The sequence below is a fragment of the Engystomops pustulosus genome, chromosome 2 (genome assembly GCF_040894005.1).
Source record: "Engystomops pustulosus chromosome 2, aEngPut4.maternal, whole genome shotgun sequence".
NCBI lineage: Eukaryota > Metazoa > Chordata > Amphibia > Anura > Leptodactylidae > Engystomops > Engystomops pustulosus.
The window spans coordinates 183,144,145-183,170,538 of NC_092412.1; the positions used below are offsets into that span (position 1 = coordinate 183,144,145).

The following is a 26,394-nucleotide window of genomic DNA, read 5'->3' on the forward strand; positions in this document are numbered from 1 at the left end:
GAATGGTTCACAAATAAACGTATCCAGGTGTTAGAATGGCCAAGTACAATCCAGACCTGAATCCAATTGAGAATCTGTGGAAAGAGCTGACAACTGCTGTTCACAAACGCTCTCCATCCAACCTCACTGAGGTCGAAATGTTTTCCAAGGCAAGAATTTCAGAGTGCAAAACTGCGACTTGCAGCTATAATCGCAGTAAAGGTGGAGCTACGAAGAATTAACTTAAAGGTGGATTCTCATCTGGGCTTTCACATTCAGTTTCAGTAATCTGCTATATATATATATATATATTTCTTCAATTAGATATTAATTTTTTTTAGTTGTGTGAAGATAATTTCTCATAAATGTAGTGATATGGTCCCTTAGAAACAAGACTGTGTCCTTGGATACAGCCACCTCTGCTGGGGTGGTTGCACAAAGAAACAAGAGGATTTTGTGTATGAAATGTCCAGGAGTTAGTTACTGCAGGTCCTACAGGAACATTTTTTATTAACATCCAAATTAAGAAATGTTTACATATGGCAAATGAATTAAAGGAAATCTACCACTTCAGAAGGTAGGTATGAGATGTAAACAGCGGGCATTAGCTCAGGGTGAGCTGGTGCCAGAGCTTACCTTAGCTATATCGCGGTTTACACATTTTGCCCCAAGGTAGCTTCGGCGCTGCACGCGGCCCTCCATAGGAAGTGCCGGAGGCGTCAGGCGCGCACGGCCGTGCGCAGCTCCAAAGCTACCTCGGGGCTGTAAATCAAAATGTGTTTAAACCGCGATATAGCTAAGGTAAGCTCCGGCACCAGCTCACCCTGAGCTGGTGCCCGGTGTTTACATCTCATACCTACCTTCAGAAGTGGTAGGTTTCCTTTAAATTAAATGTGAATGCCCAGAATGCCCATTAAGCGGGCCGAATAATATTGCACGCCCCACTTCTCAGTTTATAATTTTTTTTTACAAAAGTTTAAAATATCCAATAAATCTAATTTCAAAATTGTATTTTTTTTCCAAATTTTTTTTATGTCCCTTTTTAATCCCTGGTGAAAAGCTGGGTCCACAAGAATGAAAAAAATCGTCCATTAACAGAAAAAGATAAATGGAAAAAAATATATGGTGACGAAGCTTTAGTACAGTTTGGATGAGGGCTCGCACAATGAAGTAGTGTCTGAGGAGGAAGCAGCACGCCCCTCTGTGTGCTCTGACTGACGACGTATACGATGTGAGGGATAAGACCGCGCTGTCTACCCGCGGCCTCACTATAAAGTTCCACAAACGTCAGACGCCTCATGAAAAGGCTCCGCAGCCAATCAAGACACGAGTCTCCTGTGCCGAAATCTGATTGCCTCAGGCTGGTGTCAATCTCACGCCCTGAAGTCTCCGCCTACATGCCCTGACTTCAGCCAATCACCCATGAGCTTTCCACACAATTCCAAAGCCCATTGGCTGGGGCGGCAGCAGGGGTGTGACGTCACGGGGAAGTTAAAGTGCTGCTGATAAAGTGAAGTGTTGCAGTAGCGGAGCTGCGGACTGCTGGGAGGGAGGTGAGTGCTCCGGGCTGGCGGTGTGTAGCGCAGCAAGGGTAGGTTACAAGCTGTGATGTCATACACGTACACTGGTGATGTGCACCGTTAGCAGCGTTTGGGCAGCGCTCAGTGTGTACAGGACCGGGCTGCCTGCGGTTCGCATCCCGTGCGGTTATGTGGATGGTGGTACCGGGTGACGGGCAGTCATTTGCCGGGAGCAGTGCCCGGGCCTCCTGCAGCGGGGATCGCCGCTTCTCGCTTGTGTCTGTGAGATGTATCCGAGAATGTGAATGCCCTGACATCCTGGGTAATGAAGATGCCCAGACGAAGGTGTCTGATGTGGGCAGCGGCGCCCTGCGCTTCTGGCATCACCACCTCTTACTACTACTGCAGCGTCTATCCTGCAGCCATGTGAACAACTCCCAAAACCTACTGGTGCCATGTCTGCAGGATGGTAACATGGGCTGGTAGTCATGTGGTACAGAGCCGCATTGGTTTCATCTGGATCCATGGGAATTTATCACTTCTATTCCATCTGTTTTGGACATTCCAGGAACACCCCCTGGAGACTGCGCGTCCCCTCTTCCTTCCCCCAGTGGCTTAGTAAAAACATATTGACAAGCACCGTAATAATACTACATGTATATAGGCAAGTGCTGGAGGAAATCTACTAACTTCTAATCTGCCAAAAATGTATATCTGAAAAGTGCATCTCGGTTGTGATTTATCTGACCTGTAGGGCTACCTGGAATTGCCCTTTGACATCCATCTGCAGTTTGTAAAGGGTCATATTTTATGATGGATCACTAATGTTATAAGTATACTCTCCCATTGGGGCGGTCAGAGTTTGTCACCATGTTGCACAGTATGTGATCGATTTGGTGGATCTTAGAAGTTGAAGGGGTTGTCTAGGACTTTCCTTTTGAGGACTTGGGCTATGAATGGGTCCATCTCCTGACACACGCTGTTTTACATACGACCTAGCACAGCTCCTAAATCTTTGTAGTGGCCGTCATAGGCGCTGTAAGCTCAGATACTGCAAGTTTGTGCTTGTTCTGTTACACTACAACTCCCGTAAATTGTCGCTTGCAGGGGGTGAAGTTGTTTGTTTTAAGAGGTGTGTGGTTTTTTTTTTTTTTTTTTTTATTAGGTACTTTATACAAAGTCAGCTTGTTTACCCCAGGGGGGGTGGGTGCAAGGGGAGTAAAGAAAGGGGGTTGGACCGCCAATGCATAAGCATGACAATTTTCTGTTATGTAGACTTCTGCAGTTCACGGAGAACCACAATTCTGGGATATCAAGTAATATAGCTTTTGGAGATCTCGGGATAACCATGGAGCAGATTTTCCCTGTCCCTACGTCCAATAAATCTTCTAGGACCGGACATGTCCACCAAATATGGTGTATGTCCCCCTGATCTCCTCCACATCTCCAACATGTTTTGGTAATCTCTTTATTTTATTCAACCAGACCAAAGTCTTATACCATCTAGTCACTATATCATAGTGATTAACTTTGACCCTGGTGCATCTCGAAAACCCATTAGTTTTTCAGGAGTACCTCTAATTCCCCTTCTGTGAATCTGGTCTGGAGCACCTTCTCCCATAGTTACATAATGAGGTTCGTCCTGCTTCTCTAGATTCAAAATGGCATCATAACAAGCCAACAGGAGTTGTTAGTGTAGAGGTTTCCTATTCGTCAGTGATAACAACCAATTGGGTGCTTTAAGTTGAATGATATTCGTGTTTCATGATACAGATGACTTGCAATAAAGAACGGTCGTCAAATGGTAACCTTCTGAAGAGTACCTTTAACTTATTGACTTTAGACTGGCTTAAACAAATGTTGTGCTTGATAAACTAGCACATATTGTTCATAGATTTGGGTTATTTATAAAAAATACCCAGCCCTACCAGTGGCTACCACATATTTATAGTGGCTTCCGAAGTGTACCAACCATTCGTGCAATCTCGGTAAGAAGGGGGTCTCTTCACTTCCCATGACAAACATTGCTGTACATAATCCCTTTGGTAGTGCATAAAGAGTTCTGCTGGACCATTGTCAATGCAGTTAAACCTTCTGATATCAATAGAGTAATTTAAAAATGTCTCCCTTTGAAGGAGTGGAGGCTCAAGCTTGAAAGAATCCCACACACCACCTTATTGTGTCTACTCCAGACAACAGGAGATGGTTACTCCAGATATGTTAGACTGTGTGGCTAGATTGTTTTGCATTGTGCATTGTTTCCACTTTAGTAGTAAAGTTTAGTTATCAGCAGGGTTCTATCTCATCAAATTGTCTACAATTATAGGTATCAGTAACTGCTTATGAAGCGGCTGCCAGCATACAGTAGTGTGGGGCAGGGCTTGATACCGTAATGTTCTTGTTTCTTAAGCTAAACTCTTGCCATTTCACACCAGCAGTAACAACTGCAATCCCGGCAATGTACAGTATTGACTGTTGTTGACCCTGCATTTCTACCACCAGAAGGGAAGTTGTTATAATGCAAGAAGTCCCATCCTGTTCATGGTGTGCAGTCCGTGGGATCAGGCTGATGTGAAGCTTTATAGTGATTAAAAACCGGGAGGTGTTGGACACACAAGCGCAAATGTTTCTATTATACCTCCTCTGTGTATTCTGCAAACCTGTTTTGGTTTACAATAAGCACACAAGTGTCTGTCTCTCACAGCCTGCAAAAAAAACATCTGTGGCACATGTGTTGGAAGTGTCCAAGCCTTGATAAAGTCACATTTTCTGGCACACAGGAATAAATTGCAACTATATTTTCTCCATACTAAGTGGATACAACAGCTCAAACCAATGCTTGGTGGACCTGCTTAACTTGCAGCAGGGTCATTTGTTACTACAGGCCCAAGCTGCTTAATGTTCTATTATTTATATTTTTATTTTATTTTTTTTCTCACCAATTCTGTTTATGGTCTCTTAAATATGGTAATATTAGAAATTTAGGAAGGCAATTATTTGTATCCACTGATTTACCAGTGTCTAGAAACTTCAAGGGTCATTTGAAAGTTCTTGTATATGTCAATAATGAAGTCTTGTTTAAAGGTGTTATCAATATTTAAGAATATTATGACATACATTATGACATAATTACAATATCTCTTCAGAAACTATGTCACACCTTTTACATGAGCTGTGTACAAACTCTTTAAGATGGTTTTGTTACTCTGTGTATAATGGTGTTTTTCTTTCTTTTCTCAGAATGAAGAAGCCATGGTGGAATAAGAGATGAGTTCTGTGTGACGTCTGCATTCTTGTCCTGGGCTAACCAGTTACCCATCCCTGCTCATTTTGACAACACCCACATTTTTTTCTTTTTTGTACCCGGTTTCTGCAACAAATTGTAAGCTTCTTCCTCTGAAATCACTACTTGGGTTGTCATTTTGACAAGCTAGTAGAACTAACTCTGTGCTTTGGCCTTTTTGGGTTGTATGCTAGGGAGTCGCCTTTTTTCCTTTCACCTTATTATACCTAAGTGATTAATGGGGAGCGACTGTATCTCTTCAGCTTTGAAAGCCGTAGCGGGCGAAGACTATTTTAAAGGGCTCTCCCCAGAGTGTGGGCGAGTGTCACCCTTGGGATATACGGATTGTCTGGACTATATACAACATTAGAAGTCACAAAAATGCCACCTGTTCCTGAACACCAAGATGATGGGCCTGCCACTAACATTGTCCATCCTGCTCTGGAGAACCAACAAATCCTAGACATTGATAACAATCCGCTCATGGTGAGCCCACTTTTTTTGGAAACAGAAGTTGAAGTCCTAGGTTCTCGTGCCAATACCAAAGGGGTACAAGAGGAGGATGCCTTACTAGAGAATGGTAGCCAGAGTACCGAGAGTGAAGAACCAAATATAGAGCCTTTGTGTGAGGCTGTGGTACCATTAAAAGAAACCTCTTTTTCTATTGGACTCCAAGTTCTGTTTCCTTTCTTGTTGGCTGGATTTGGTACTGTTGCTGCAGGGATGGTTCTTGACATTGTGCAGGTGAGCTATGTGCAGTAAGCTTAAAGATCAACTGTAAGGTTCTTTCTAACACTGAAAACAAACATTTTTTTCCAAAATACTTCCTATACCTTATTGTAGCTGTTTCAGCTCTCTCCCATTGGCTTGGCATTCTGCTTGCTAAGGGAAGAGAAGGGAACAGAAAATGCCTTGTATGGATTAAGGGGTCACAGAAGGGTGAGGGCTGGGGTGATAGTTCTGATCTCTACTCAGTTAATAAAGGAAGCAGCAGCAGCAGCTCCCTCATTTCACTTGTGTGCTATGTCTCCTCCGTTCTCTGCAATTCCCATCCCCACCGGCCTGGAAAGGGGGTATAGTGATTGAATCTGCTGAACAGCATGTCGGACACATCGATTATAGCAGGTAGTGTGTGTATAGTAGTCACAAGGCTGTATTAGATTATAGGGCTATCTGTGTAACTGTACGTAGATGTGTGTGAGATGTGACGTTGTGTGTGTTTATGGGATTGTTGGCAAAGGCTCTCTCCAACTATTCTAAAACTATTTTGGACAGGTAACTTGGAGTTATGCTTTAATATAAAGCTAATATAATGAGGTATGTGTTGTTTTTTTTCTTGTCAACATCCTTTTTATTTTTATTTGGTGTTACCGGATGAACATTAACTAAATATGTTCTCTAGAAGGATTCTGCCCACGGTGTGATGTATGGCTGGATGTTTAATAGTTGGACCATACATGCGCATTACAAATAATTTTTAGCCATTCAGGTCTCCTTATTATTTGAACTTTTTAGTGATTATCTTAATCCGTGCGGTTATGTGGGACTTTGCAGTCCCAACAGGTGCATTCTGTTCCTGTACCTACAGGATTCTATATGGGCTCCCAGCCGCTGTCAAGGCTTTGATTGACAGGCTTAAAACTAAATTAAGTCATTTTGAGCTGTGGGTTTTCGTTGCAGCATGTGGATAAGATTTGTAAAATCTCCCCTGTTGTGCTGGCTTTGTAAACATAAAATATGGTTAGTGGCAATATTAGACTAACTTTTATCAAAAGTAGTCATCCAGGATTAGAATGGTATACCTGATATACCTACATTCTTCAAAAAACATTCTGTTCATGGGTTGTGGCTGGTGATTTACCTCAACATTAAAGTGTACCTGTCACCTGGAATGTCATTTCTAGCTGTGACAGGGACTGTATTCTGTGACCGGGGCCCCTTTTTACCACAAACCATTGTGGTTTAAAGGTGGAGTGGATGGTTGGCTGGCTGCTTTCTCTATGTAATTGCATAGGGAGCCGTTCAGGTACCCGAAGAGCTAGCTCTTTGTGGTGAGCAGAACAAAATAATCATGTACACACAGGCTGCAGCTCCCCATTCCCGGGACTCTTCACACACGGCTCTCAGGGAGCCAGGTAATCGGAATTAAACTTGTATAAAGTACTGAAATGATTCAGAGTGCTGACAAAGGTGCTTTTGAACAACGCAAGTGTGAAAGGGGCTTTAGGGTGCTGTCAAATGGTGTGTTCTTGGTGCGTTTTTTTTTCATGTTTACCATGTGTTTGGCTTGTTTGAATCCTGTATAACATTTTCACAGCTGCCTCCACAAATGAAGAAAAACAGATTCAAAGAGGCCAAACCCTGGTAAACTAGCAAAACGCATGCGTTTTCAGTGCTTTTAAAAAAGAAAACACCATGTGACCGCACCTTTTAGGGTGCTTTTCGTTAGAAATGCAACGGTAGGGTATTAGGGTGGGCTTTGGCCCTGTGGAAATGCATGAGATCTTCAACCATAACCCGGTGTCTTGCATTAAAAAAAAAAAAGTAAGACACCGTGTTCTGGTTGCCGATCACAAGTGTTTCCATAGAATGTGAAATGTGTGAAACCGCATGACTAAAAATTGGTTCAAAACACCACGTGTGACACCACCCTTGGGGTATAGCCACATTGTGCGTTCTTGGTGCATTTTTTAAACACAACTCATGCGCTTTTGCCTGTTTATCATGCATTTGGATGGTTTATGCTGCTGTGAAAATGTTAATTTCTGGAAGAGTAAGCAGCAGTATTAAGAAAAACAGATTCAACCAGCCAAACGAATGGTAACTTGCAAAAATGCATGCATTTTTGTTGCAGTGAGAACCTACCTGCTTATTGAGGGTGCGAAGTCTACCTGCCGGCCTTGCTTTCTGTTGGCGATTGCAATCGCCAACCCAGTATCGGTAACCCAGTACATTTTACATTCTTTGGCCTTCACACGCATTCACACTATGTGTTGCATAGCCTGGATCGCATGCTCAGGTAACTTTGAGTTTCCATTTGGATTTGCTAAAACACAATGTTACTGCAGCATGTGATCAAGGTTGAAGCCTTTGGAATGCGTTAAACGCAATAAAAAATGCAACAGATCATGTGAACGCGCCCCCGGATAGCAGAAGATTAAAATTTCTATGCTGTCTTTCTGTATAGAGCTGTACATTTTTAGAGGTAGTTATGTATACAAACCATCTTCGCTCTTATTCTGCACCAAGAAAACGATGTATGGAGAAAATTGTGAACTTTTAAAGTGTGGATGTCAGTACTTTGCACCATTTTTCTAGTTTCTGTCAATCTGATGGTTAACTGGAAATTTAAACTATGATACTATAGAAATACTAGTTCTGAACGCATCTTTCTATGAATGCTCCGCTGTGTATCTTACTTGTTAAGCCAGGCTAAGCTTTATTGGCAACAGCTTTGCACTTAAATCCTAGGATGAGATGATTGAGATCTGTGCCTTCCTGGAGCTCCCCTCCACCCTTGGGTGAAATAAGACCCATGCTGCTACGTTACATGACAGGGACAGTTGGCTCTGTGTCCTTTCAGAAACATGTGCTGCCTATACATGGAGGGGAATAATTTCTTCTCTGGACCTCCCCCCTTGAAAATCAAGCTTGTTTTGAACAGCTTCTCTAAGGATCAGGCTGTGTAAAGGTTGTTTTCATTTTATTTTTATGGTTCAATAACATTTAGGTGTTGTACATTGACAAAGAATAGACGCGTGGGGGGGGGGGGCGGGGGGCTTTTGGCTGGCTAGGAGATCACCGAGAAGAAGCGGGTGATGAGGGCATTGACTAGCAATTTTGTATACTCCAGACTGAGGAAGGATTCGATGTGAGATGTTCTTGAGATGGAAGCGGCAGGTTGTAGTAAGGGACTAGGTGCCAAGCTTAAAGAAAACCTGTTATCAGAAATTTGCCTAATAAACCACTACCGGTATGTTATCCAGAAACTGCTCAGCTGCTTGACGAGGCTTCTTTCATGACCTGGTGTGGTGGCATCATCCAGAAAATCAACTTTTTGGAGTGAGATGTAAATTTGTTTTATAAAGTCAAGGAGGGGGAAAGTTTAACACTGAAGTTAAACTTTCCCTGCCCTATAAACGCTCACTTCAATGATTTCCCTGGATGCCGGACCATCAATTACAGTGATCTGATCTCTGGTGCATGAGGAGATGCGTCAAGGTATGGGGAGCTTGACTTCAGTGTTTAAATCTGCGCCTCTTGACTCTCTACATCTAACTTGCATCTCCCTTCAAAGTTGTGCCATCACACTGAGGCATGAGAGAAACTTGATCTAGAAGCTGTTCAACTGCTTGATTATATACTGGTAGTGGTTTAGTAGGCCAATTTCTGATGACAAGTTCCCTTTTAAAGGATATTCCCAGGAAGACAATTTTCTTAAATGTCAGCATAACAAAATAACACATTCTCTAATTTAATGTTAACAAATATGCAGCATTTCACATATATAATTCCCCTCTGTTTGTATCAGTCCTGGTATACACAATTTGAGGTGTCCCTGAACCTGGATTTTCTGAGTTTGGGGTTGGCAGACATCTTGCTCTTCTGTGTGATGCTGAGCTGTTCTCTCCCTCTAGCCCTTACCCTTGCATTCAAAGACAAGGACACACGCACACTGAGTTCCGGTTCTGTGTGCAGAAAGTAAAGCTACAGACATATAAGATCTTTATCCAGGGGAGGGGGAAGGACAGCAGATCTGACGGTATGTGTTATAGGTGAGATATAGCAGTCCTTTGTATGTAATAGTAGAGTCCTGTGTTATCTGGATCTCATCGTGTTTTTTGGGAGGGATTGTTGGTTCTGCTTGTCCAAGACATCTGGACCAGAAATATAGATCTGCATGTCATCAGAACAAGTGTCACAAATGGTGTGTGTGTGACACCCCTTTTCATTTGGGCAGTGCGCACACAATTTTATTACAATGGGTTATCTGCTGTAAATTTGCTAGTGGTAACCTGTGGCATCTTGGTGTATCCCTTCCATGTTCCATATGAAGTATCTGCAGAGCCAAGTGACAATTTTTGTTGCCGATTATTATTGTAGATATCAAACTTTTGCAATGCATGGGCTGAAATCCACTTCAAGGAGGTTAAAATATAAAATGCATGGAAACTATTTACTATATATACTCAAGTATAAGCCGAGGCACCGAAGGCCCAGCCTATTCAAAAAGAAAATTGTGTACTTTCCTTTCCGACACGCCTTGCTCGTCCCCTTCTGTCTTCTGAAGCTCCGGCTCAGTCTTCAGGTTCCTGTGCACTGCCGTTGCATATATCATGAATTCAGCTGTTTGCTGACATCCTAGTATGTGCCAATGGCGGCATACACACTGATGTGGGGGGTATATATGGTATACTGCGGGGGAGTTGTGCCAGTGTAAAATGTAAATGCTACACACACTATGCATTTTGAAAAGTAGCTTTGAAATGGTCTTTGATCAGGCAAACAAGCCTCAGCAGATGTATGAGCTGTATGTGAGGACTATATAAAAAAAGGGGGTATTAAGTGGTACAAAAACAGCTATACACCTATCACAAACCATTGAACATATGCAATTGTTCTTCAAGCAGACATCATATCGTTGTCCTCCTTTTTATAGTAGCTGCTTGTAGCCATGTTTAAACATTCATGGTATAACATTACCACCTCTTGGCAGGCCAGTTAGGACTAGCTGTCCATGTGATGCCCCAATGTGACCTATTCCATGACATGCGAGTACATTTTTGTGTTTCCCTTCCACGTCTTATAGGAATTCTTATTAAAGATGACTACTAAACTTTGACATTCTTTTCCTGTTAATGGGGTGTTTAAGAAAAAAAAAAAAAATTAGATGTGTAGCACTGGGAATTAAAGGTCCATCTGTAATGCAGGCTGGATAAAATAAAATATTCTGTGCTTTTTAGCAAACCTGTAGTAATTTAAAGGGTGTGTGTCTGTGTGGTGCTTTTTGTGTGTGGTGTATAAATGTTGAAGTGTTTTCAGTGTAGCAGGCTTAACTTCAAGTGTGTGGTGTATAAATAAAATGCAATTGTTTAGGTGTGAATGGAGCTTCTAGCGCTATGATGAAGGAAATCCTTTATAACACTTTTACCATAAACAGACTGTTAAGCGCTGTGTGTTTTCAGATTCTTATTCAGTGTTGTCCTGTATCCCCAAATGTAGGCAGTACAGCCTTCCAATATTTTCCAAGCCTGACAACTTTCTTATAGGTCAGTGATGGCAAACCTTTTACACACTGAGTGCCCAAACTACAACCAAAACCCACAAGTTGCCAATGCAAGAATTTAAGCAGTAACTTATTACTCCCTGCTCTTTCATAGGTTTAAATTGTATAGGCACCTGAGGACAACAATACAGTAGAAAGAAGTAGAAGTTTGGATTATCATTGTAGCTTCCTTCTAGGGTCCTGGGCTGCCTGGGACTGCAAGAGGTCTTGAGTCCTGTCTGGTGAACCCTGCCCTGGGGTGATGGCTCTGAGTGCCACCTCTGGCACCCGTGCCATAGGTTCGCCACCACTGTTATAGGTAATCCAGACTCTTGTGATCTAATGGTGTGGATTTGTTGTGACACATTTTTGGGCAATTTACTGTGAGCTTTGCATATACACTGGAAATCAAAATTGCAGTATTTTAAGCTTATTTCATAATTGTATAAATTTTAAAGTGCACAATTAAGTTAAGCTTGGAAAAAAAAGAAAGCTGACTCACCACACCTGTCACTCTGGGGTCCTGCATCACCATATCGCTGGTCCGTGCCTGGGTTTGGTCTTTCCCACGGTTGTCAAGGGTGGTGGAGGAAATGTCATCATGGTTTGGGTACTGTTTATGCAGTAGGAATTGGACCTTGCATTCATATATCAGAACCACCTTCAATAAAATGTGGTTTCTTCCTTGTGTTCTTCACTCACTCAGCAATTCTAGTAGCATGGTGTACCCCTTACAAAACGCCTTTTGAATGTTCACCAATGTAGATCACTTGATTATTTCTGAAACAAAAAAAATGTAATCCTACATTTTTCTACTTTTTTGTTTAAATAATAGCCTGTCTTGAGATGCTTATTTACAGAACTGTCAAGTAAAGATATGAAGCGTACTTTTTTCTATGTAGACAACGTAAGCTCATATTGAATGTTTTGCAGTAATCTGTATGGTTGAGCCTTGCTTTGGCCTGCAACTCTTCAGTGTTTGAGGATGAGGGTGTTTTCAGGATCTATGTCTGTGCCAAATCCAAAAATAGGCATAATTAAGGCTTCAAAATGTTTTGACGAGACTATCGTCAGAATGGAATTTATATTTGCTCTGCACAATGTTCCTTAATGATCTGACCTTTTCTACAAAAGATTCTGACAAACGTGCCAATGTGAACGCTCCCTCAAAGTAGAAAATCTTGTCAATAGATCTCCTTCCTTCTACGTGTTGTCCCCAACTTGCATATGACTTGTAGTTAGACGGACCTCTGGCCACTGAGACCGCTCTCGATGCTCTCTAGTTGCTGGTAATTTACTGAACTTTAGTCAAAGGCTGCAATTATAATTTGTACAGTGTCTGCAAGGAAGCGTTAATCTTTTTCCAGTCACAACACAATTTTGAAAATCCAATGGTCACAGTGATGTGTGTGGTGTGTGTGTTTTTGTTCCCAATTTTCTGGAGTTACAACCTACAGAATACAGGCAGTCCCTGGGTTATGTACAAGATGAGTGCTGTAGGTTTGTTTTTATGTTCAGTTTGCATGTAAGTTGGAACTGTATTTTGTTAGAATTGTAACCCCAGCCAAAAAAGTCTCTCTGACATTTGGATTTTAAAACTTTTTTTGGGTTGTCATACAAGCCAGGATAAACAATAAATCTTAAAGCAGACCTGTCGCCCAGAAAAAATCTCTCTAGGAGTAAAGTAAATGGCTCCCTTGCTCTTCCGCAATAATAGCAGTATTAAATTGTTAGCTTATTGGAACATACTGATAAAGCTAGCAAAAACTGCAGTACATAGCCCTCCGAATGCTGGACCAACCTTAAAGCAGTGCGGCATATTTTTGAGGGGGTGGTCCGAGGAGGAGGTAACTGCAGTTTGAAGCCTGGCAGTCACGGCTGGCGTGTGGTGTGGGAGTGTGGCTCCGGGGAAAAAGCTAAGGAGAGGGATGAATACCCTGGATTGCTTTAAGCTTGGTCCAGCATTTGGAGGGCTATGTTGTACAGTGTTCGCTATCTTAACGGTATGTTCTGCTGAATGTAGCGATTTAAAACTGCTATGACTGGGGTGGGGCTAGGGAGCTGTTAACTTTAATAAGTCGCTCCTTATTATTCCGATGACAGGTCCTCTTTAATTGCAGAAACCTTTTGATAACTCTTAAAGCTGATCATTGTAGCCTAGGGCTGAAGTACAGTAAACTACACACCTCCACAGGGGCGTTTTAACTAGGGGTTGTCTGTAAGTCTGGGTTCTGACCTGCATACAAATTCAACTTTAAAGAAGACCTGTCAGGTTGAGGTGGTGTGTTGCACTTTGTTGCAAACCTTTATCAAACTGCAATTTGCTGATCAGATGCACCAGACTCCGATACTTTTTGCTATATTAAAAGATAATGGTTCTCTCAGATGTCCCACATTTACACTTCTTTTTTTTTTTTTTTTCTCATACACAATTACATTCATATCTCTTTTTATATTAAAATGTTTTTGTTTGTTTTTTGTTTTATCTCCCTATTCCACACCTACATTCCTGTATTTTTAGCACTGGGATGTCTTCACCAACGTTACAGAAGTCTTCATCTTGGTGCCTGCTCTCCTTGGCCTTAAAGGAAATCTGGAAATGACTTTGGCATCTCGCCTCTCAACTGCGGTGAGTATCCTGTAGCTTCCTGAAAGCATATAAATAGCCAATGATTTTTATTCTGGCAGAGTATCTCAAAAATTATATGCACCTTTCTGTAAATTTTTGCTAAAGTGCTTCTGCTTTTACTTCACTCAGTCATGTGTCACTGGTACATTGTCTATGACCTCGCAATGGTAAAATGCCAACCATGTGGTATAGGGGCTGCAGCAATCGGTAGTTTGGTGCCTGTACATGAAAGGGGTATTCTGGGAATATGAACGTCTGATACAAAAAACCTATAAAGCTATAAATAAATGAATGTAACAAAACTTAATGTCATTAGTCACAAAATGGAGCTTAAATAGTTTTAGACTTTGATTCACAAAATTTTATGGCCTCTACAAAGTTATATCCAAGATGGCTGCCACTTGAAACTACAAGCCCCAAGATCCCTTAGTTCTCAGTAACTTCTCCTACCTCTTATGCTCTGCTCCCAGTGATGATGTAACAGGTTTTCTTGCTCTGCTACCATAGTTATGATGTGCAACTGCCATCACCAAAACACTGCAACAGACTACAGCCAAACATAGTGCAGGAGCAGGACATGTGATGTGGACATGTGACCAGCAGCCATCTTCTATCCTGTCGATGCTCTGCAATGGACCGCACGGAGGAAATTAACGGACTGATTAAAGGGCCAGTAGCATTTTAATTCTTCATAAGTCTATTTCGCCAGCATTTTTCTGCTAATGGGAGCAAAATTTTAAATAACTAATTACATATAAGCTTATATTTTAAGGACCCATTTGTATATGAATTATGCTGATTGCTGGAATACCCCTTGAAGAATAATAGTGTTTCTGTTCATTATGTAACTTATTGTCTTCAAGATCTGTCATCAGATTAAAGAATTTTATTGTATCCATCATAACAGAAGTTATAATTGGCTTAATTTATAAATGGAATGGCCAATATGAACATAGTCTAATTTCGTGATCACACCGGGCAGCAGATCTCGCCAAAATTAGATTGCATCGACCACTTTGTACCAACACAAGGAATGTCCTGTATATGTAACGGTAACCACTAAATACAGTTTTGTGATTTTACAAGGAGACTGAAGAATTTGCTTCAGAAAAGGTCATTGGTCACCTCCAGCTGTTTTCTAATGCAGACTCCTGGTCAGTAATAATGAGTGATTTGCCTTTTGGACATTTCCTCAATCTGATGTTTACCACTTGGCAGGGTACTAGACATGGCTTAATGGTACAAACAGTGACCAGGTCACCATGTCCTTTTAAAAGTACAGTGTAACCTGAAGGCATTTAGGAGGTCAAATGGTTACAGCACAGCAGGAGAAATTATAATTTTATAATCCTCCACTATTAGTTTTAATTAAGGGTTTTTCCACTAAACAGTTTTGTACTACTCTGAACTCTGTGGTGAGCCCACCATTTGAGATTAGCCTGGCCAGAGTCTTCATAATGCTTGCCAAGGAAACTGTAGACCTACCATACATTTCTTGTCTCCTTTACTGATGAAAGCTGTAAATGTTTGGCCTATAGTGCTTTATACCAGGTTTCAACAAAGTTCTGGTAAAGAAATTCTGCAATCCTTTTTTTTTTTTTTTTTTTTTTTTTTTTTTTTGTTAGATGAGATGGGTCGTAAAGACCCAGAGGTGAGAGTCCCACCTCTTTAAGGAGCAGGCTTTTCTCCTTCATTCAAGAGGCAAGTACAGTCAAATCAGTGGGAGCACTGAAACTAGGAAATCCCTTAAAGGAAATCTACCACCAGGATGAAGTATCCAAGTACTCTTACATACTGGTGTGTGCCCCCACTGGCAAGGTCTGCTCTTCTTTTAGCTTATAATGTCCTGATTTAAAAAAAAAAAAAAAAGAATCTTTGTGCAAGTGGCTCCAGGCTCCATTAGTCTTTACAGAGCCTGGAGCCCCTCCGGCTCATTGCATAATTTTTAACTCCTTAACACTCACTGATGGATACATTAGTTGGGGGAGCTGTTAAGGATGTATGAAAACGGCTCATGGGATACAGGCATGTGGTTTGCTGCATATTGCTGAATGCATCGATAGCGGGTGTTAACACCTTGATTGCCGCTGGAGCATGGACGTCACCATGACAACTGCGGGTCTTTGTATGGCTTCTGCAGCTCCTATTTATACACCATGTAGTATATGGTAGGAATTGTAAGACCATCTGGGGTTAATGTTGCCGAGAGAGTCTAAAAAATGATCTATCATTGTGATGCTTTCCATAAAAAAAAAAAAAAAAAAAAAAAAAGTGGTCATCTGGAAAACTAATAAGAAATTATATGGAAAGCGTATTGGAAAGTTGTATAGGTCATAGCTATACTGTAAATTCTGATTACATTTTTTTTTTATTTTTTTTTGTATGTAGGCCAACATTGGACAAATGGAAACTTCCAAAGAGAAGTGGACGATGATTGTTGGTAATATGGCACTAATACAGGTGAGCTTTGGTATACTATTTTAATGTTTGCTTATATTGGTAATTTTCTGGATAAAGACTTCCAATAATAAACCGGAGAAGAGGTGACAGATGTTACTTCCTCTTGATACCTTCCATTTTTCTGCAGGAATACTGATTTTTGGACTGGATTTGGGCCACTCCTATACAAGTCTTCGCTAATTTTTGTGTAATGGAGAGGCTTCATGCTCACAAATAAGTTTACTATGTGGGCCGCAAACCAGGGAGAGTGATCCAGCAAAAGCAGTGGGTTTCATCATGGCATTGTGGATGCACCGACTTTGGGCATGAGCCCATATACAGTAAAGGGGCCGTGTACTAACTTCTGAAAGACTGCTAGCTCTTGGCCCTAATATATGTTTGTGTACAGAGACCTGGGGGAGCACTAACACATGCATTTCAAAATGCAGTGTAAAAGCTGAAGAGAGATTTGCCTAATTAATTTTAACATTGTGTTAACTGTTTCATTTTTTTTAAACACAATTGTGAACATAGTGGGGCTTATTTACCAAGGGTCCAGCAGCCGCACTTTTGTTAGATTTTTAGAAATCTTAGGCATTTGCGCCACTGTGACAGATATTTAACTGGGAAATCGGGGGGCGGGCCGTCGGACGTTCCAACGGATTCGGACTGAGCGTGGGATTTAAGATTAAAATTGTTTCGCAACCAATGCACTTACATGCAGCGGGAAGAAGATGGTGAACTCCGTCAGACCTGAGCGGGGAAGCGACACACGCAGGAAATCGGGCGCACGATCTTTGTGAACCGGTCCAGAGTGCATGATTGTCGGATGCTCTGTATTTTGGGAACTCGGTCGGCCGGGTAAGTAAATGTGCCCCAATGTTTAATTGTGCAGATCTCTCTTCAGCTGTTGTATTGCATTATGAAACGCATGCATTAAATATCACGTGTGAATCCATCCTAACACTGGGTTAAGAGGAGCAGGAAAAATGGATGCTGACAGTTTATTTAAAAATGTTTGTTTTTCATTGTGGTATAAAGTGTGTAGAGGATGTAACTGCTAGTATTCTATTAGACCACAAACCTTTATGCATGTATTCTAATTTATAATTATTGTAGCCTTTTGGGGGCTTTTAGGATTTGAAACGGGAATATAATTTCTATAAAACGGACAGCTCCAGATAGTTGTATGATGCATCGAAACTTTGTCACTTTTCAATACTGGAAAATTTGGAATGCTTCAGTAGAGGGGTCCTTTACAAAAAATACAGTAGCAATGTAGTGTGGGAGATATGTCCACATTGTACACATTGCAGTAAAAAAAATCGGGGGAATATCCTTATCACATTCATGTCATGTTGCTAATACCTGCGGATGTTTGTGCAGAAATCAACCTTCGCAACACACAATGTTTAGATATTACATTGATATTTTGTATTGAGTATGACAATACCCAAAAAGTTTTACTTTTTTACTTTTTCCTGCGCAACCCTAGTTCAAGTGACTATAAGACATTTTGTAATCTATTCTCTTTCTATTGATCCTGTTTGACATATGGACATGCAGTCAGGAGTAGGCTAATAAGAGAAAGAAATGGAGGGTTTTGTTCTTGTGTGGTTTTTTTTTTTTTTAAGAGATTACAATTGTATAAAAAAAACTTGCTCTGTAAGGACTGTAGACCTTGTCTTATAGAGCCACATGCACAGTTATACTTAATTTGGCTGCCTGAAACCCATCCTAAAGAAGATTATCATCTCTATATTCTATTAGCTATATTATTAGATTTATTATATCTATAATAAATGTGTATGGACATCAATTGATTTAAAGTTTATTAAAATGTGATTTGTTAGAAATCTACTGTAGTCCATTTTTCAATTGGTTCAAAAATGGGTTTGAACCAAATGGATTAGGGTTAGACCCAGACTAAAGCTGTCTAGAGTCTCTTGTGTCATGATCGGCCTCTACAATGTGAAATGTTACCCATCTAGTCTATTTCATTCCAGACATTAATGCTGGATTATAATGTGTTATGTTTTCCTCATCCTAGGTGCAAGCAACAGTTGTGGGTTTCCTGGCTTCTATTGCTGCTGTTATTTTTGGCTGGATCCCAGATGGCCATTTCCTTATGGAACATGCTGTGCTGTTATGTGCAAGCAGTGTCTCTACTGCATTCATTGCTTCTCTGATTCTGGGTGAGCACACTTAAGTTTCTTTTGAGGGTATGTCCACACATAGCATCTCCCAGTGTACCTCTGGAGAATAATTTCTAAAACAATAACTGAATAATTCCATCGCAAACATTGGCCTACAGAAACTACAGACTTGATTTTTACAGTACTGATGCATTTTTCTTTTTGGTAGGTTTGGTTATGATTGGGGTAATCCTGGGTTCTAAAAAGCTTGGTATTAATCCGGACAATGTGGCTACACCTATTGCTGCCAGCCTTGGAGACCTGGTTACTTTGGCATTGCTATCTGGTATTAGCTGGGGCCTCTACAAAGAAATGAGTAAGTGATGAGTATTTTGACCCGCGCTTCATTAATGATAGGTTTAGAGTGCATCTACCACCAGGATGAAGGACTGTATGCAAATGAGTCTGAGGGGCTCCATAGGTGTTAGTGGAGCCTGGAACCCCCCAGGCTCATTTGCATACAAACACCTATGGAGCCTGGAGCCCCTCAGGATCATTTACAAACAGTCTTTCATCCCGGTGGTAGATGTCCTTTAAGCTCTGTTTTCATTCCGGTTTAATAGATAAGGTTTTTTTTTTGTTTGTTTTTTTTTTTATATCTACATTACAGGCTACACAAGTCATAAGCCTGGCATATACATTGGTTAGAAAATATTTTGTTAAAGCTATCAATATGTCCGCTTTAATAACCTTGTACAATAAATATGACATTTTACCCTTTTATATTTTTGCCCTTTGCCACTTGGAACAAAGAATATTGGTGTGCACAATTATTGCTAATAGTGTGGTTTTTCTTTTTTTTTTTTTTTTTTTTATTCTTTCTCTTATTCTTCCCCATGCAGAAATCAATGCGTTTGTCAACCTTATTGTGTGCCTGCTGTTTATAGCTCTGCTCCCTGTATGGTTTATAATCGCAAGGAAAAATCCAACAACAAGGCAGGTGCTGGCAACTGGATGGGAGCCTGTCATCATTGCTATGGCCATCAGCAGGTGGGATATCAATCTTCTGGTATTTAGTATTAGATTACTGCTGACAGTCAGGTTATTACTGGTTATTAAAGGATTTTATAAAGGGTTTCTATAAGTACTATAGCAACAAAGAATATCTGAGTAGGGTAAGTATTTTTATTCTGACCCTGACCTTCTGGGAGTTTTCCATATTCAGCATAGTTTTGATCAGTCTTTGAATGTGCCAGATGTGTGTGATGTGCTCACTGATTTTTATTTTGCTATTTTTTTCTTTTCTTTTAGTATTGGGGGATTGATTTTGGATAAAACTGTGTCTGATCCAAACTTTGCTGGAATAGCAGTTTTCACACCTGTCATAAATGGTAAGCATGTAACCTTAAACTCTTCGGTCCTTTTTTAAATCACGTGTCGAATAGTGAAGCCACAAACTTCAAAGTGTGAATCCAATAAGGCGCTTTAATAAACGGAACAATAAAAAGAAAGTTTTAAAGTTATTTTTGAGCAGCCTGTTTTTCTCGAGGGGGGGGGTTTACGGGGACTAGTTCTATAAGTGCTATTCAACTATTTTCCATTGTTTTGCATTCACTTTCAATGATTGTATTTGACTTGAAAACTAAAATGGTTCTTATTTTATTATCACTAGGTGTTGGTGGGAACCTGGTTGCCGTGCAGGCCAGCCGTATATCCACATACCTTCACATGATGGGAACACCGGGTGATGACATCGGTCTTGGGTCTCGTAAATGCCCCAGTCCTTGTCGAACATTTTTCAGCTCTGGTACAATGTTTGTTTTTTTCCCATGTGTATAAAATCTCTTATGTGATTGTACTGAATTGGAGAAGATTTCTTTGGTTTTTAAACAAACTTTTTTTTTTTTTTCTTCTTCTTAAATCAATAGAGCAGGTGTAAACTTGGGCATGTCACTAAGAAAAACTTCATTGTGTGTGTGTGTGTGTGTGTATATATTATATTATATTATATTATTTTTATTACAATTTTATTTTTTTTGTTCCTTTCTTCTGTAATGAGAGAGTCATCACCCTCTCTCCTTACTTCCGTGCACGTTATCGGCACATGACCGTCCATAAATAATTTCCGTCTAGCTGGCCGCAGCTCAACAGCATTCTGATTGGACTGTGTATTCTATGGGCAAATTCGCACTGCCATTTGCAGCTTGTGGGCATGTAGAGGACACCCCTGTGTGAATGGCTACTTAGCAGATAAGTTTACTCTTGCACATGGGGGTGCAAATGAGGGCTTCGGTGAAAAATCAATGAAACCCTGATGTGGAAAAAAAAAAAACATCAAGCGAGCGGCTTGTTTCCAAAGATACAGCCACAATTCTGTGGCGGCTGGGGCAGAGCTCAAACTTTGCAAAGCATCAGAACTAGGATTACTTCATACGGTAGATGCAGGACCAGCACCCAAATGAAATCTCTGCCAGGTCCTACCTGGTATGAACAAATATAGAAGTATAATATCCTAAGAAAGCCATGAGCATTGTTCATTGAGCAGGCAGGGGACAGAGGTGGATGACCGAGACAATAACAGTTTCCTGTTAAAAAAAACAAAAACAAACAAATACTACATAAGGCTGCAACTTATTAGGTTTAAAGGAAACCTACCACTTGAAGTGGCAGGTTTCAAAAGAAAACACCGAGCACCAGCTCAGGTATCGCGGTTTAAAACACTTTTTAAACTGTATAGCCAGCGCAGGGAGGTACGCGCTCGGCGCTTACCATGCGCGCGGATCTCATTCACTTCCTATGTAGTGTTTAAAACACTAACAAAAATAAGCACCGGCACCAGCTCAGCCTGAGCTGGTGCTCGGTGTTTTCTTCTGAAACCTGCCACTGCAAGTGGTAGGTTTCCTTTAAGCATGTGACCACATTCTCTATTATCTGCTCTTGTCTTGATTTATGCAATTTTATTAAAACTGGGTTGCACTTTAATAGATCCAACACGTGACCTAACTTGTAGGCTGACCTTGGTTGGAAGAATTGCGCTTATGATTGCTGTCTGCAGTCTTCAAAGACACATGGCTACTATTTACAGCCTCATGCATTGCATAATCTGCTAAGGGAAAGCAGAGGGTCACATACCAATGTGTGCTGTACTGCCTAGAAATGGAATGGTTATTTCAAACCTATGTCACTGAACACTATGGATGCTAGACTATAATGTGCTCAAATCTGATGTATTTCTGGGCCACCTCATTGATGAGATACTCCTATGTAAATGTATCAAAAAGTGGTCATTTTTGAAAGTGATCTGTAACCAAACCAATCATTTAAAACTACAAATAATATCCTCCAGAGGAAAATTGCTATGTAAATCCTCGACTATATTGCATTTGGATTCCTTATTCATGTGAGGACTTGTTTTGGATCTTCATTCCATCTCCTCCACATGCAAAATTGTGTGCAGTTTGTAACGCCGTATGTGTTTTGATATGGTTAGCTAATGATTTTCTTTACCTAATTCTGTATTTTCTGACAATTCTTTCCCTTGAGGCAAATGCTCTGTGTAGCCAGTGCACTGGAAATACATTATTGCCAGGCATGTCCGTGCCAAGTAGCATGGTGAAATATGATGCAAGGATACCCTACTATTTTGCTGGTACACAGTGGATCATATTTCAGTATGATGCAAGCAAGGAATCCTGTCCACTGTGACAGTGGAAATAGTCTGTGCCGATTCAATGCTTTTTAATGGATTATCATGGGAATGGAAAGTTTCCCAACAGCCATGTATTGTGTAATAACAAATTTATCTAATGTAATCCCTTTCCTTTTTGTCATTGTCCAGATGTGAATTCGCGATCATCCCGCGTGTTGTTTCTCTTGGTGGTGCCAGGTCATTTGGTGTTTCTATACACCATCAACTCCATGAAGGGTGGACATACAACAATGACCCTAATTTTCATGGTCTTCTACATGTTGGCAGCGTTGCTTCAGGTTGGTGCCACCTAACTAATTTTTTGTTTTTCATTAAAACTCTTTACCCATCCATGACATAAATCAACAGTAAACGACATAGAAATTAGCATTTCCTATCTATATGTGTAAATTGATCTCCCCAGACATCATATGAAAACCTGGTACTATAATTTTTAGTTCCGCTGAATAATTAGATAAGATCTGTGCTGCCAAAACTGTCAATCACACATTGTCTGAACTAATTAATTGCTGGTATACAGCAATTTTAAAACATACTTCTTGTCTTGTACAATGTTGGTTGTATACAAGAGATGAGTATTTTTAGTATGGAGGGTATTTTTGCAAGGCAAGTAAGAAAAGCCCCAAAATCTGATAGTTTGACCCAAGATTAGGGGTGTGTAACTCATAACTTGCATATTTTTGTCGGACTTCCAAGACCCAGTTTACTGCTCCAGCTGCTCGCTTTATGTGAAGTTAAATTACGTGCTCCCCCGCATGTTCACACCTTATTTCACTGGTTGATATTCTTTCTTGTGTTTGTCATGCAGGTTCTGGTTCTTCTGTATATTGCAGACTGGATGGTTCATTGGATGTGGAGCAGAGGGATGGATCCTGACAACTTTTCAATTCCCTATCTGACTGCTCTAGGGGATCTTCTGGGCACTGGACTGCTAGCTCTTAGTTTCCATGTACTTTGGCTAATAGGAGACCGTGACTCTGATGTGGGAGACTGAATAATGACCCACTTGAAGTACACATTGTAGGGACCATAATATGGCCTGGATGATTCAACTGAAAATTGACTACAAAGTGCAATTTTTTCCCCCCCGTAAACGTTGTGCACAGTAACACAAGTTAAATACATGCTAGATTACTTTGAGCCGCTTTGTATTGGTTCCCCCCATATGTGCAGCTGGACCTGCTTCTGAGCCCCTTCTCTTGTGCTTCATATGCATGTATAAGGCGCTAGTTGTCTTCCAGAAGTATGTTGTGTCTTTTTTTTTTTTTTTTTTTTTGAGTGTAAAGGGGGAACAGCAGACCATCGATTCCTTAGATGTTTACATGTCTGAATGTCACTGGGGAAAAAAAGATTGGGAAGACTGCAAGAGCGCCACCACTAATGTTTGGTATAAGACACTTGTCTCTGGGTTTTTTGCACCTCTTAAAGCACAGATTTACAGGGATCAGTTCTCTTGGATAAAGCTAGGTTCTCGTATTTCAGTATTTTAATCATTGAAGTATTTATGCATTTATTCAGTGACGAGCATACCTACTGAATAAAGGTGATGTCCATCAATGTGAATGTATATATTGTCAACAGGATAGGGAATGAGGTGGGAGTCTAACCACTGTGTCATTGGGTGTTAGATATTTCAATGAGAACTGGGTGCCCTTGTACCCCTGTTTGACTGCTGAAAATATTCAGTGTACACAGGGAATAATCTGCCTCCGTGGTCCTAGCAGGTGGAGCCAATGATCACTTTAAACCTGTTCCTATGGCTTTTTTTTTTTTTTTTATAATAATTTATAGATAGACACCAGACGCTTCTGCTAATAGACCAGTAATGTTGCATCAAGTATTATAGATTCGGCCATAGATGTCCATCTTCACAAGTCCCTTTGCTTGGTCCGTGGGATGTGTCCAGCACACAGGTCCGTTTCCTGTATGCAGCTGGCTTTACAAATATGTATAAAAGTTTTGTCTTTACCGCTTAAGGGGAACAATTGTGTATATTTATAATCCATGTGCACAATTGATACTATGCATATATGTCAATAGAAAAAAAAAATGTAATTTGCAATATATCTTTTTCCCATGACAGTGGTGCTTTTATGAACTCTACGTGCTACTCCCAGTGTGAGGCCCGCTAGGTTCCTTGTAATATTGCAGGCAGTTCAGAATGTTGGGTTTTGTGGTATCGGGTTATTGCACATGGAGGATAATTTGTAGCATAATCCTGTAACAGACCTATGACTCTATCCATTTAATGCAAGCAAACTCTTGAATAAGGTAGAGCTATATGTCTGTATGCCTGTTCTTTAATGTATATTTACTGTGATCACCCTGTATGCTTGACTCCCTAGAACAAATATTGCCTGTTGCTTACAGGCTCTACCAGCCATGTGATCACCCAATTGTTTACACTACCTGCCACCTGGGGGCACTGTGTGTTAAAAGTATAGTCAATACACTAGGAGCTTAAACCACCTATGTGATATCTGTAAAGTATATTTTATTTTTTTGGCTCCGTTCACACCAGAGATGATGGTCTGCAGGTTCCCAAATAATTTAGGATAAAAACATAGTCGCACCAAAAAAGAATCAAAAGCCATTAAAAGAATTTGGCTCTTCTCACTGCAGATGCATGGGAACATACCTGGATGCACTCTCGGCCCTTGGTGTGTCTGAGGTGAGAGAACTTGGGATAAGGCTACATCTACTTTTATTGACACACAAAATAATTGCTGTCCAGGGAGTGCATTAAAGTAGTCTAATCTCTTGATATCACCTATACCATTTAAAACCTGGATAAAATCACAAGATGTCTTGCATAGTTTGATGTGGCTCATCACAACCTTTTCTGTCCAGCATGTAAACCAGGGCTGCCTGCCTGAATGGCTGGTGTAATAAGTAAGCCAGTTCCTTCCTTACTATGCAAAATCCATGACTGCTATTACACTAGCCAGTCAGTCAGCTAGCTCCGTTCAAACATTGACAGAGGTAACCCAAAATGAGGTCATCTATAGATCGAGTACCCTGGATATCAAATTTGTATGTTGTGCATCTTTTTTTATGAAGATCCATTATAGCACATTATACACCATTTACTGTCTTAGATTTTGTCCAGCCCATTTATCATTCTGAAAAGTTTATGGAAATGACCATGCTGCAAAGAATGTGCTGCACACGTTTGTCTCTGATCACCAACACTCTTTCCAAAGCTTTGCTGTGGGCACAGCCATGGCTTCCAATTTCTGCTAATTTTCTAGCAGCTTCCCTCTCTATGATGAGGAGTCCTTGTTACTCTTGTATCAATGGTCATCAGAATTTTGTGAGTTTTTACTCTCCTGACATAAATTGCCACCTTCCACTTTACTGACTTGTCTTTGCAGCATTTTTGTTTTCACAGTAACTACATTTTCTGGCTGTTCCTGTATGTTTGTGTATTGCACTTTGCCTGGATAACTGGATCATTTGCTAGAATAGTTTAGTTGGCTTTTAGATGAAATTTTGTAACCTGATTTATTGCCCATGAAACACATGTCTTACAATTGGAAATGCAGAGTATTTTCCATACTTTTTGTGATATCCTGATAATGCACACAACAGGTAAACTAGAACAGGCACCATTTAAAGGAAATTGCTCGGACTGTAGCTTTTTGTAACTTTTCTCCCATAAACAAAAGTTTAAATATCTGTCGGCGGTCACTGTTGGGACCCCAATTTATCACTAGAATAGGAGACCTATGTACCTTTTGAATGTAGCATTGGTCGGGGATACATTCAGACACATTCATACAACCTATAGAGGGGAATAGAGCTGCTGTAAGCATGCTTGACTGACTCTCTTCATAAGTTTGATAAGTGGGTGGGGGGGCCCTTTAATACTTTGTTCACTATATCAGTCATCATGGATTATTTGGGTGCTACAATGTTATCAAAGCACCTTCTTAATGGAAACTTTTTTATTAATCAAATTCATTTGTAGTTTCATATGTGCAATCTGGTTCTATTGAATCATGTCGTAATCTGTCAGTGTAAGTTACAATAAGAAGTTAAATCTAATGACTACATTTAGGATTGCATTCTTCCTTTTTAGAAAGCTACTGCCTCTAGAATCCTGGCAGTCGCATTTCATTTGCATAAAATATTGGGTTGCTCTATTGAAACTGATTTAAATTATTTGTTTATGGAAATAAAGATATTTAATAAAATAATATTTAAATACAGCTCTCTTCTGTCTTTTGTTGAAAGGTTACATGGTCTGTTTTGCTAGAACTAGATGGTGTGTTGTGTGTTTTTTTTTTTTTTTTTTTCCTTCTACAACCTATTTCAGGGTATTTTAAAGATTGCACTGACCACAATCTAAAGCCGTCCAGATCGCCATGTCCAATGGTGCACAGTTCAGAGGAGAAAAAATAAATAAAAAATCCACTGTGGTACACTTTCTCTA

General features: G+C 40.4%; 1 protein-coding gene across 2 annotated transcripts; it reads left to right on the forward strand.

Moving 5' to 3' along the window:
- The first annotated feature begins 1,441 nt into the window (after positions 1–1,441).
- Positions 1,442–26,170, forward strand: SLC41A1 (solute carrier family 41 member 1). Of its 2 annotated transcripts, none has more exons than XM_072137487.1 (11): positions 1,442–1,532; positions 4,740–5,526; positions 13,569–13,676; positions 16,065–16,136; positions 18,166–18,310; positions 18,480–18,626; positions 19,153–19,300; positions 19,562–19,641; positions 19,923–20,057; positions 22,089–22,237; positions 22,768–26,170. In XM_072137487.1, the coding sequence occupies exons 2-11, from the start codon at positions 5,164–5,166 to the stop codon at positions 22,951–22,953; spliced, it is 1,533 nt and encodes a 510-aa protein (XP_071993588.1). In that variant the 5' UTR covers positions 1,442–1,532; positions 4,740–5,163; the 3' UTR covers positions 22,954–26,170. The 2 variants fall into 2 exon arrangements, with proteins under 2 accessions (XP_071993588.1, XP_071993589.1); XM_072137488.1 differs by having other exon boundaries at positions 1,522–1,570.
- The last annotated feature ends 224 nt before the right edge of the window (positions 26,171–26,394 follow it).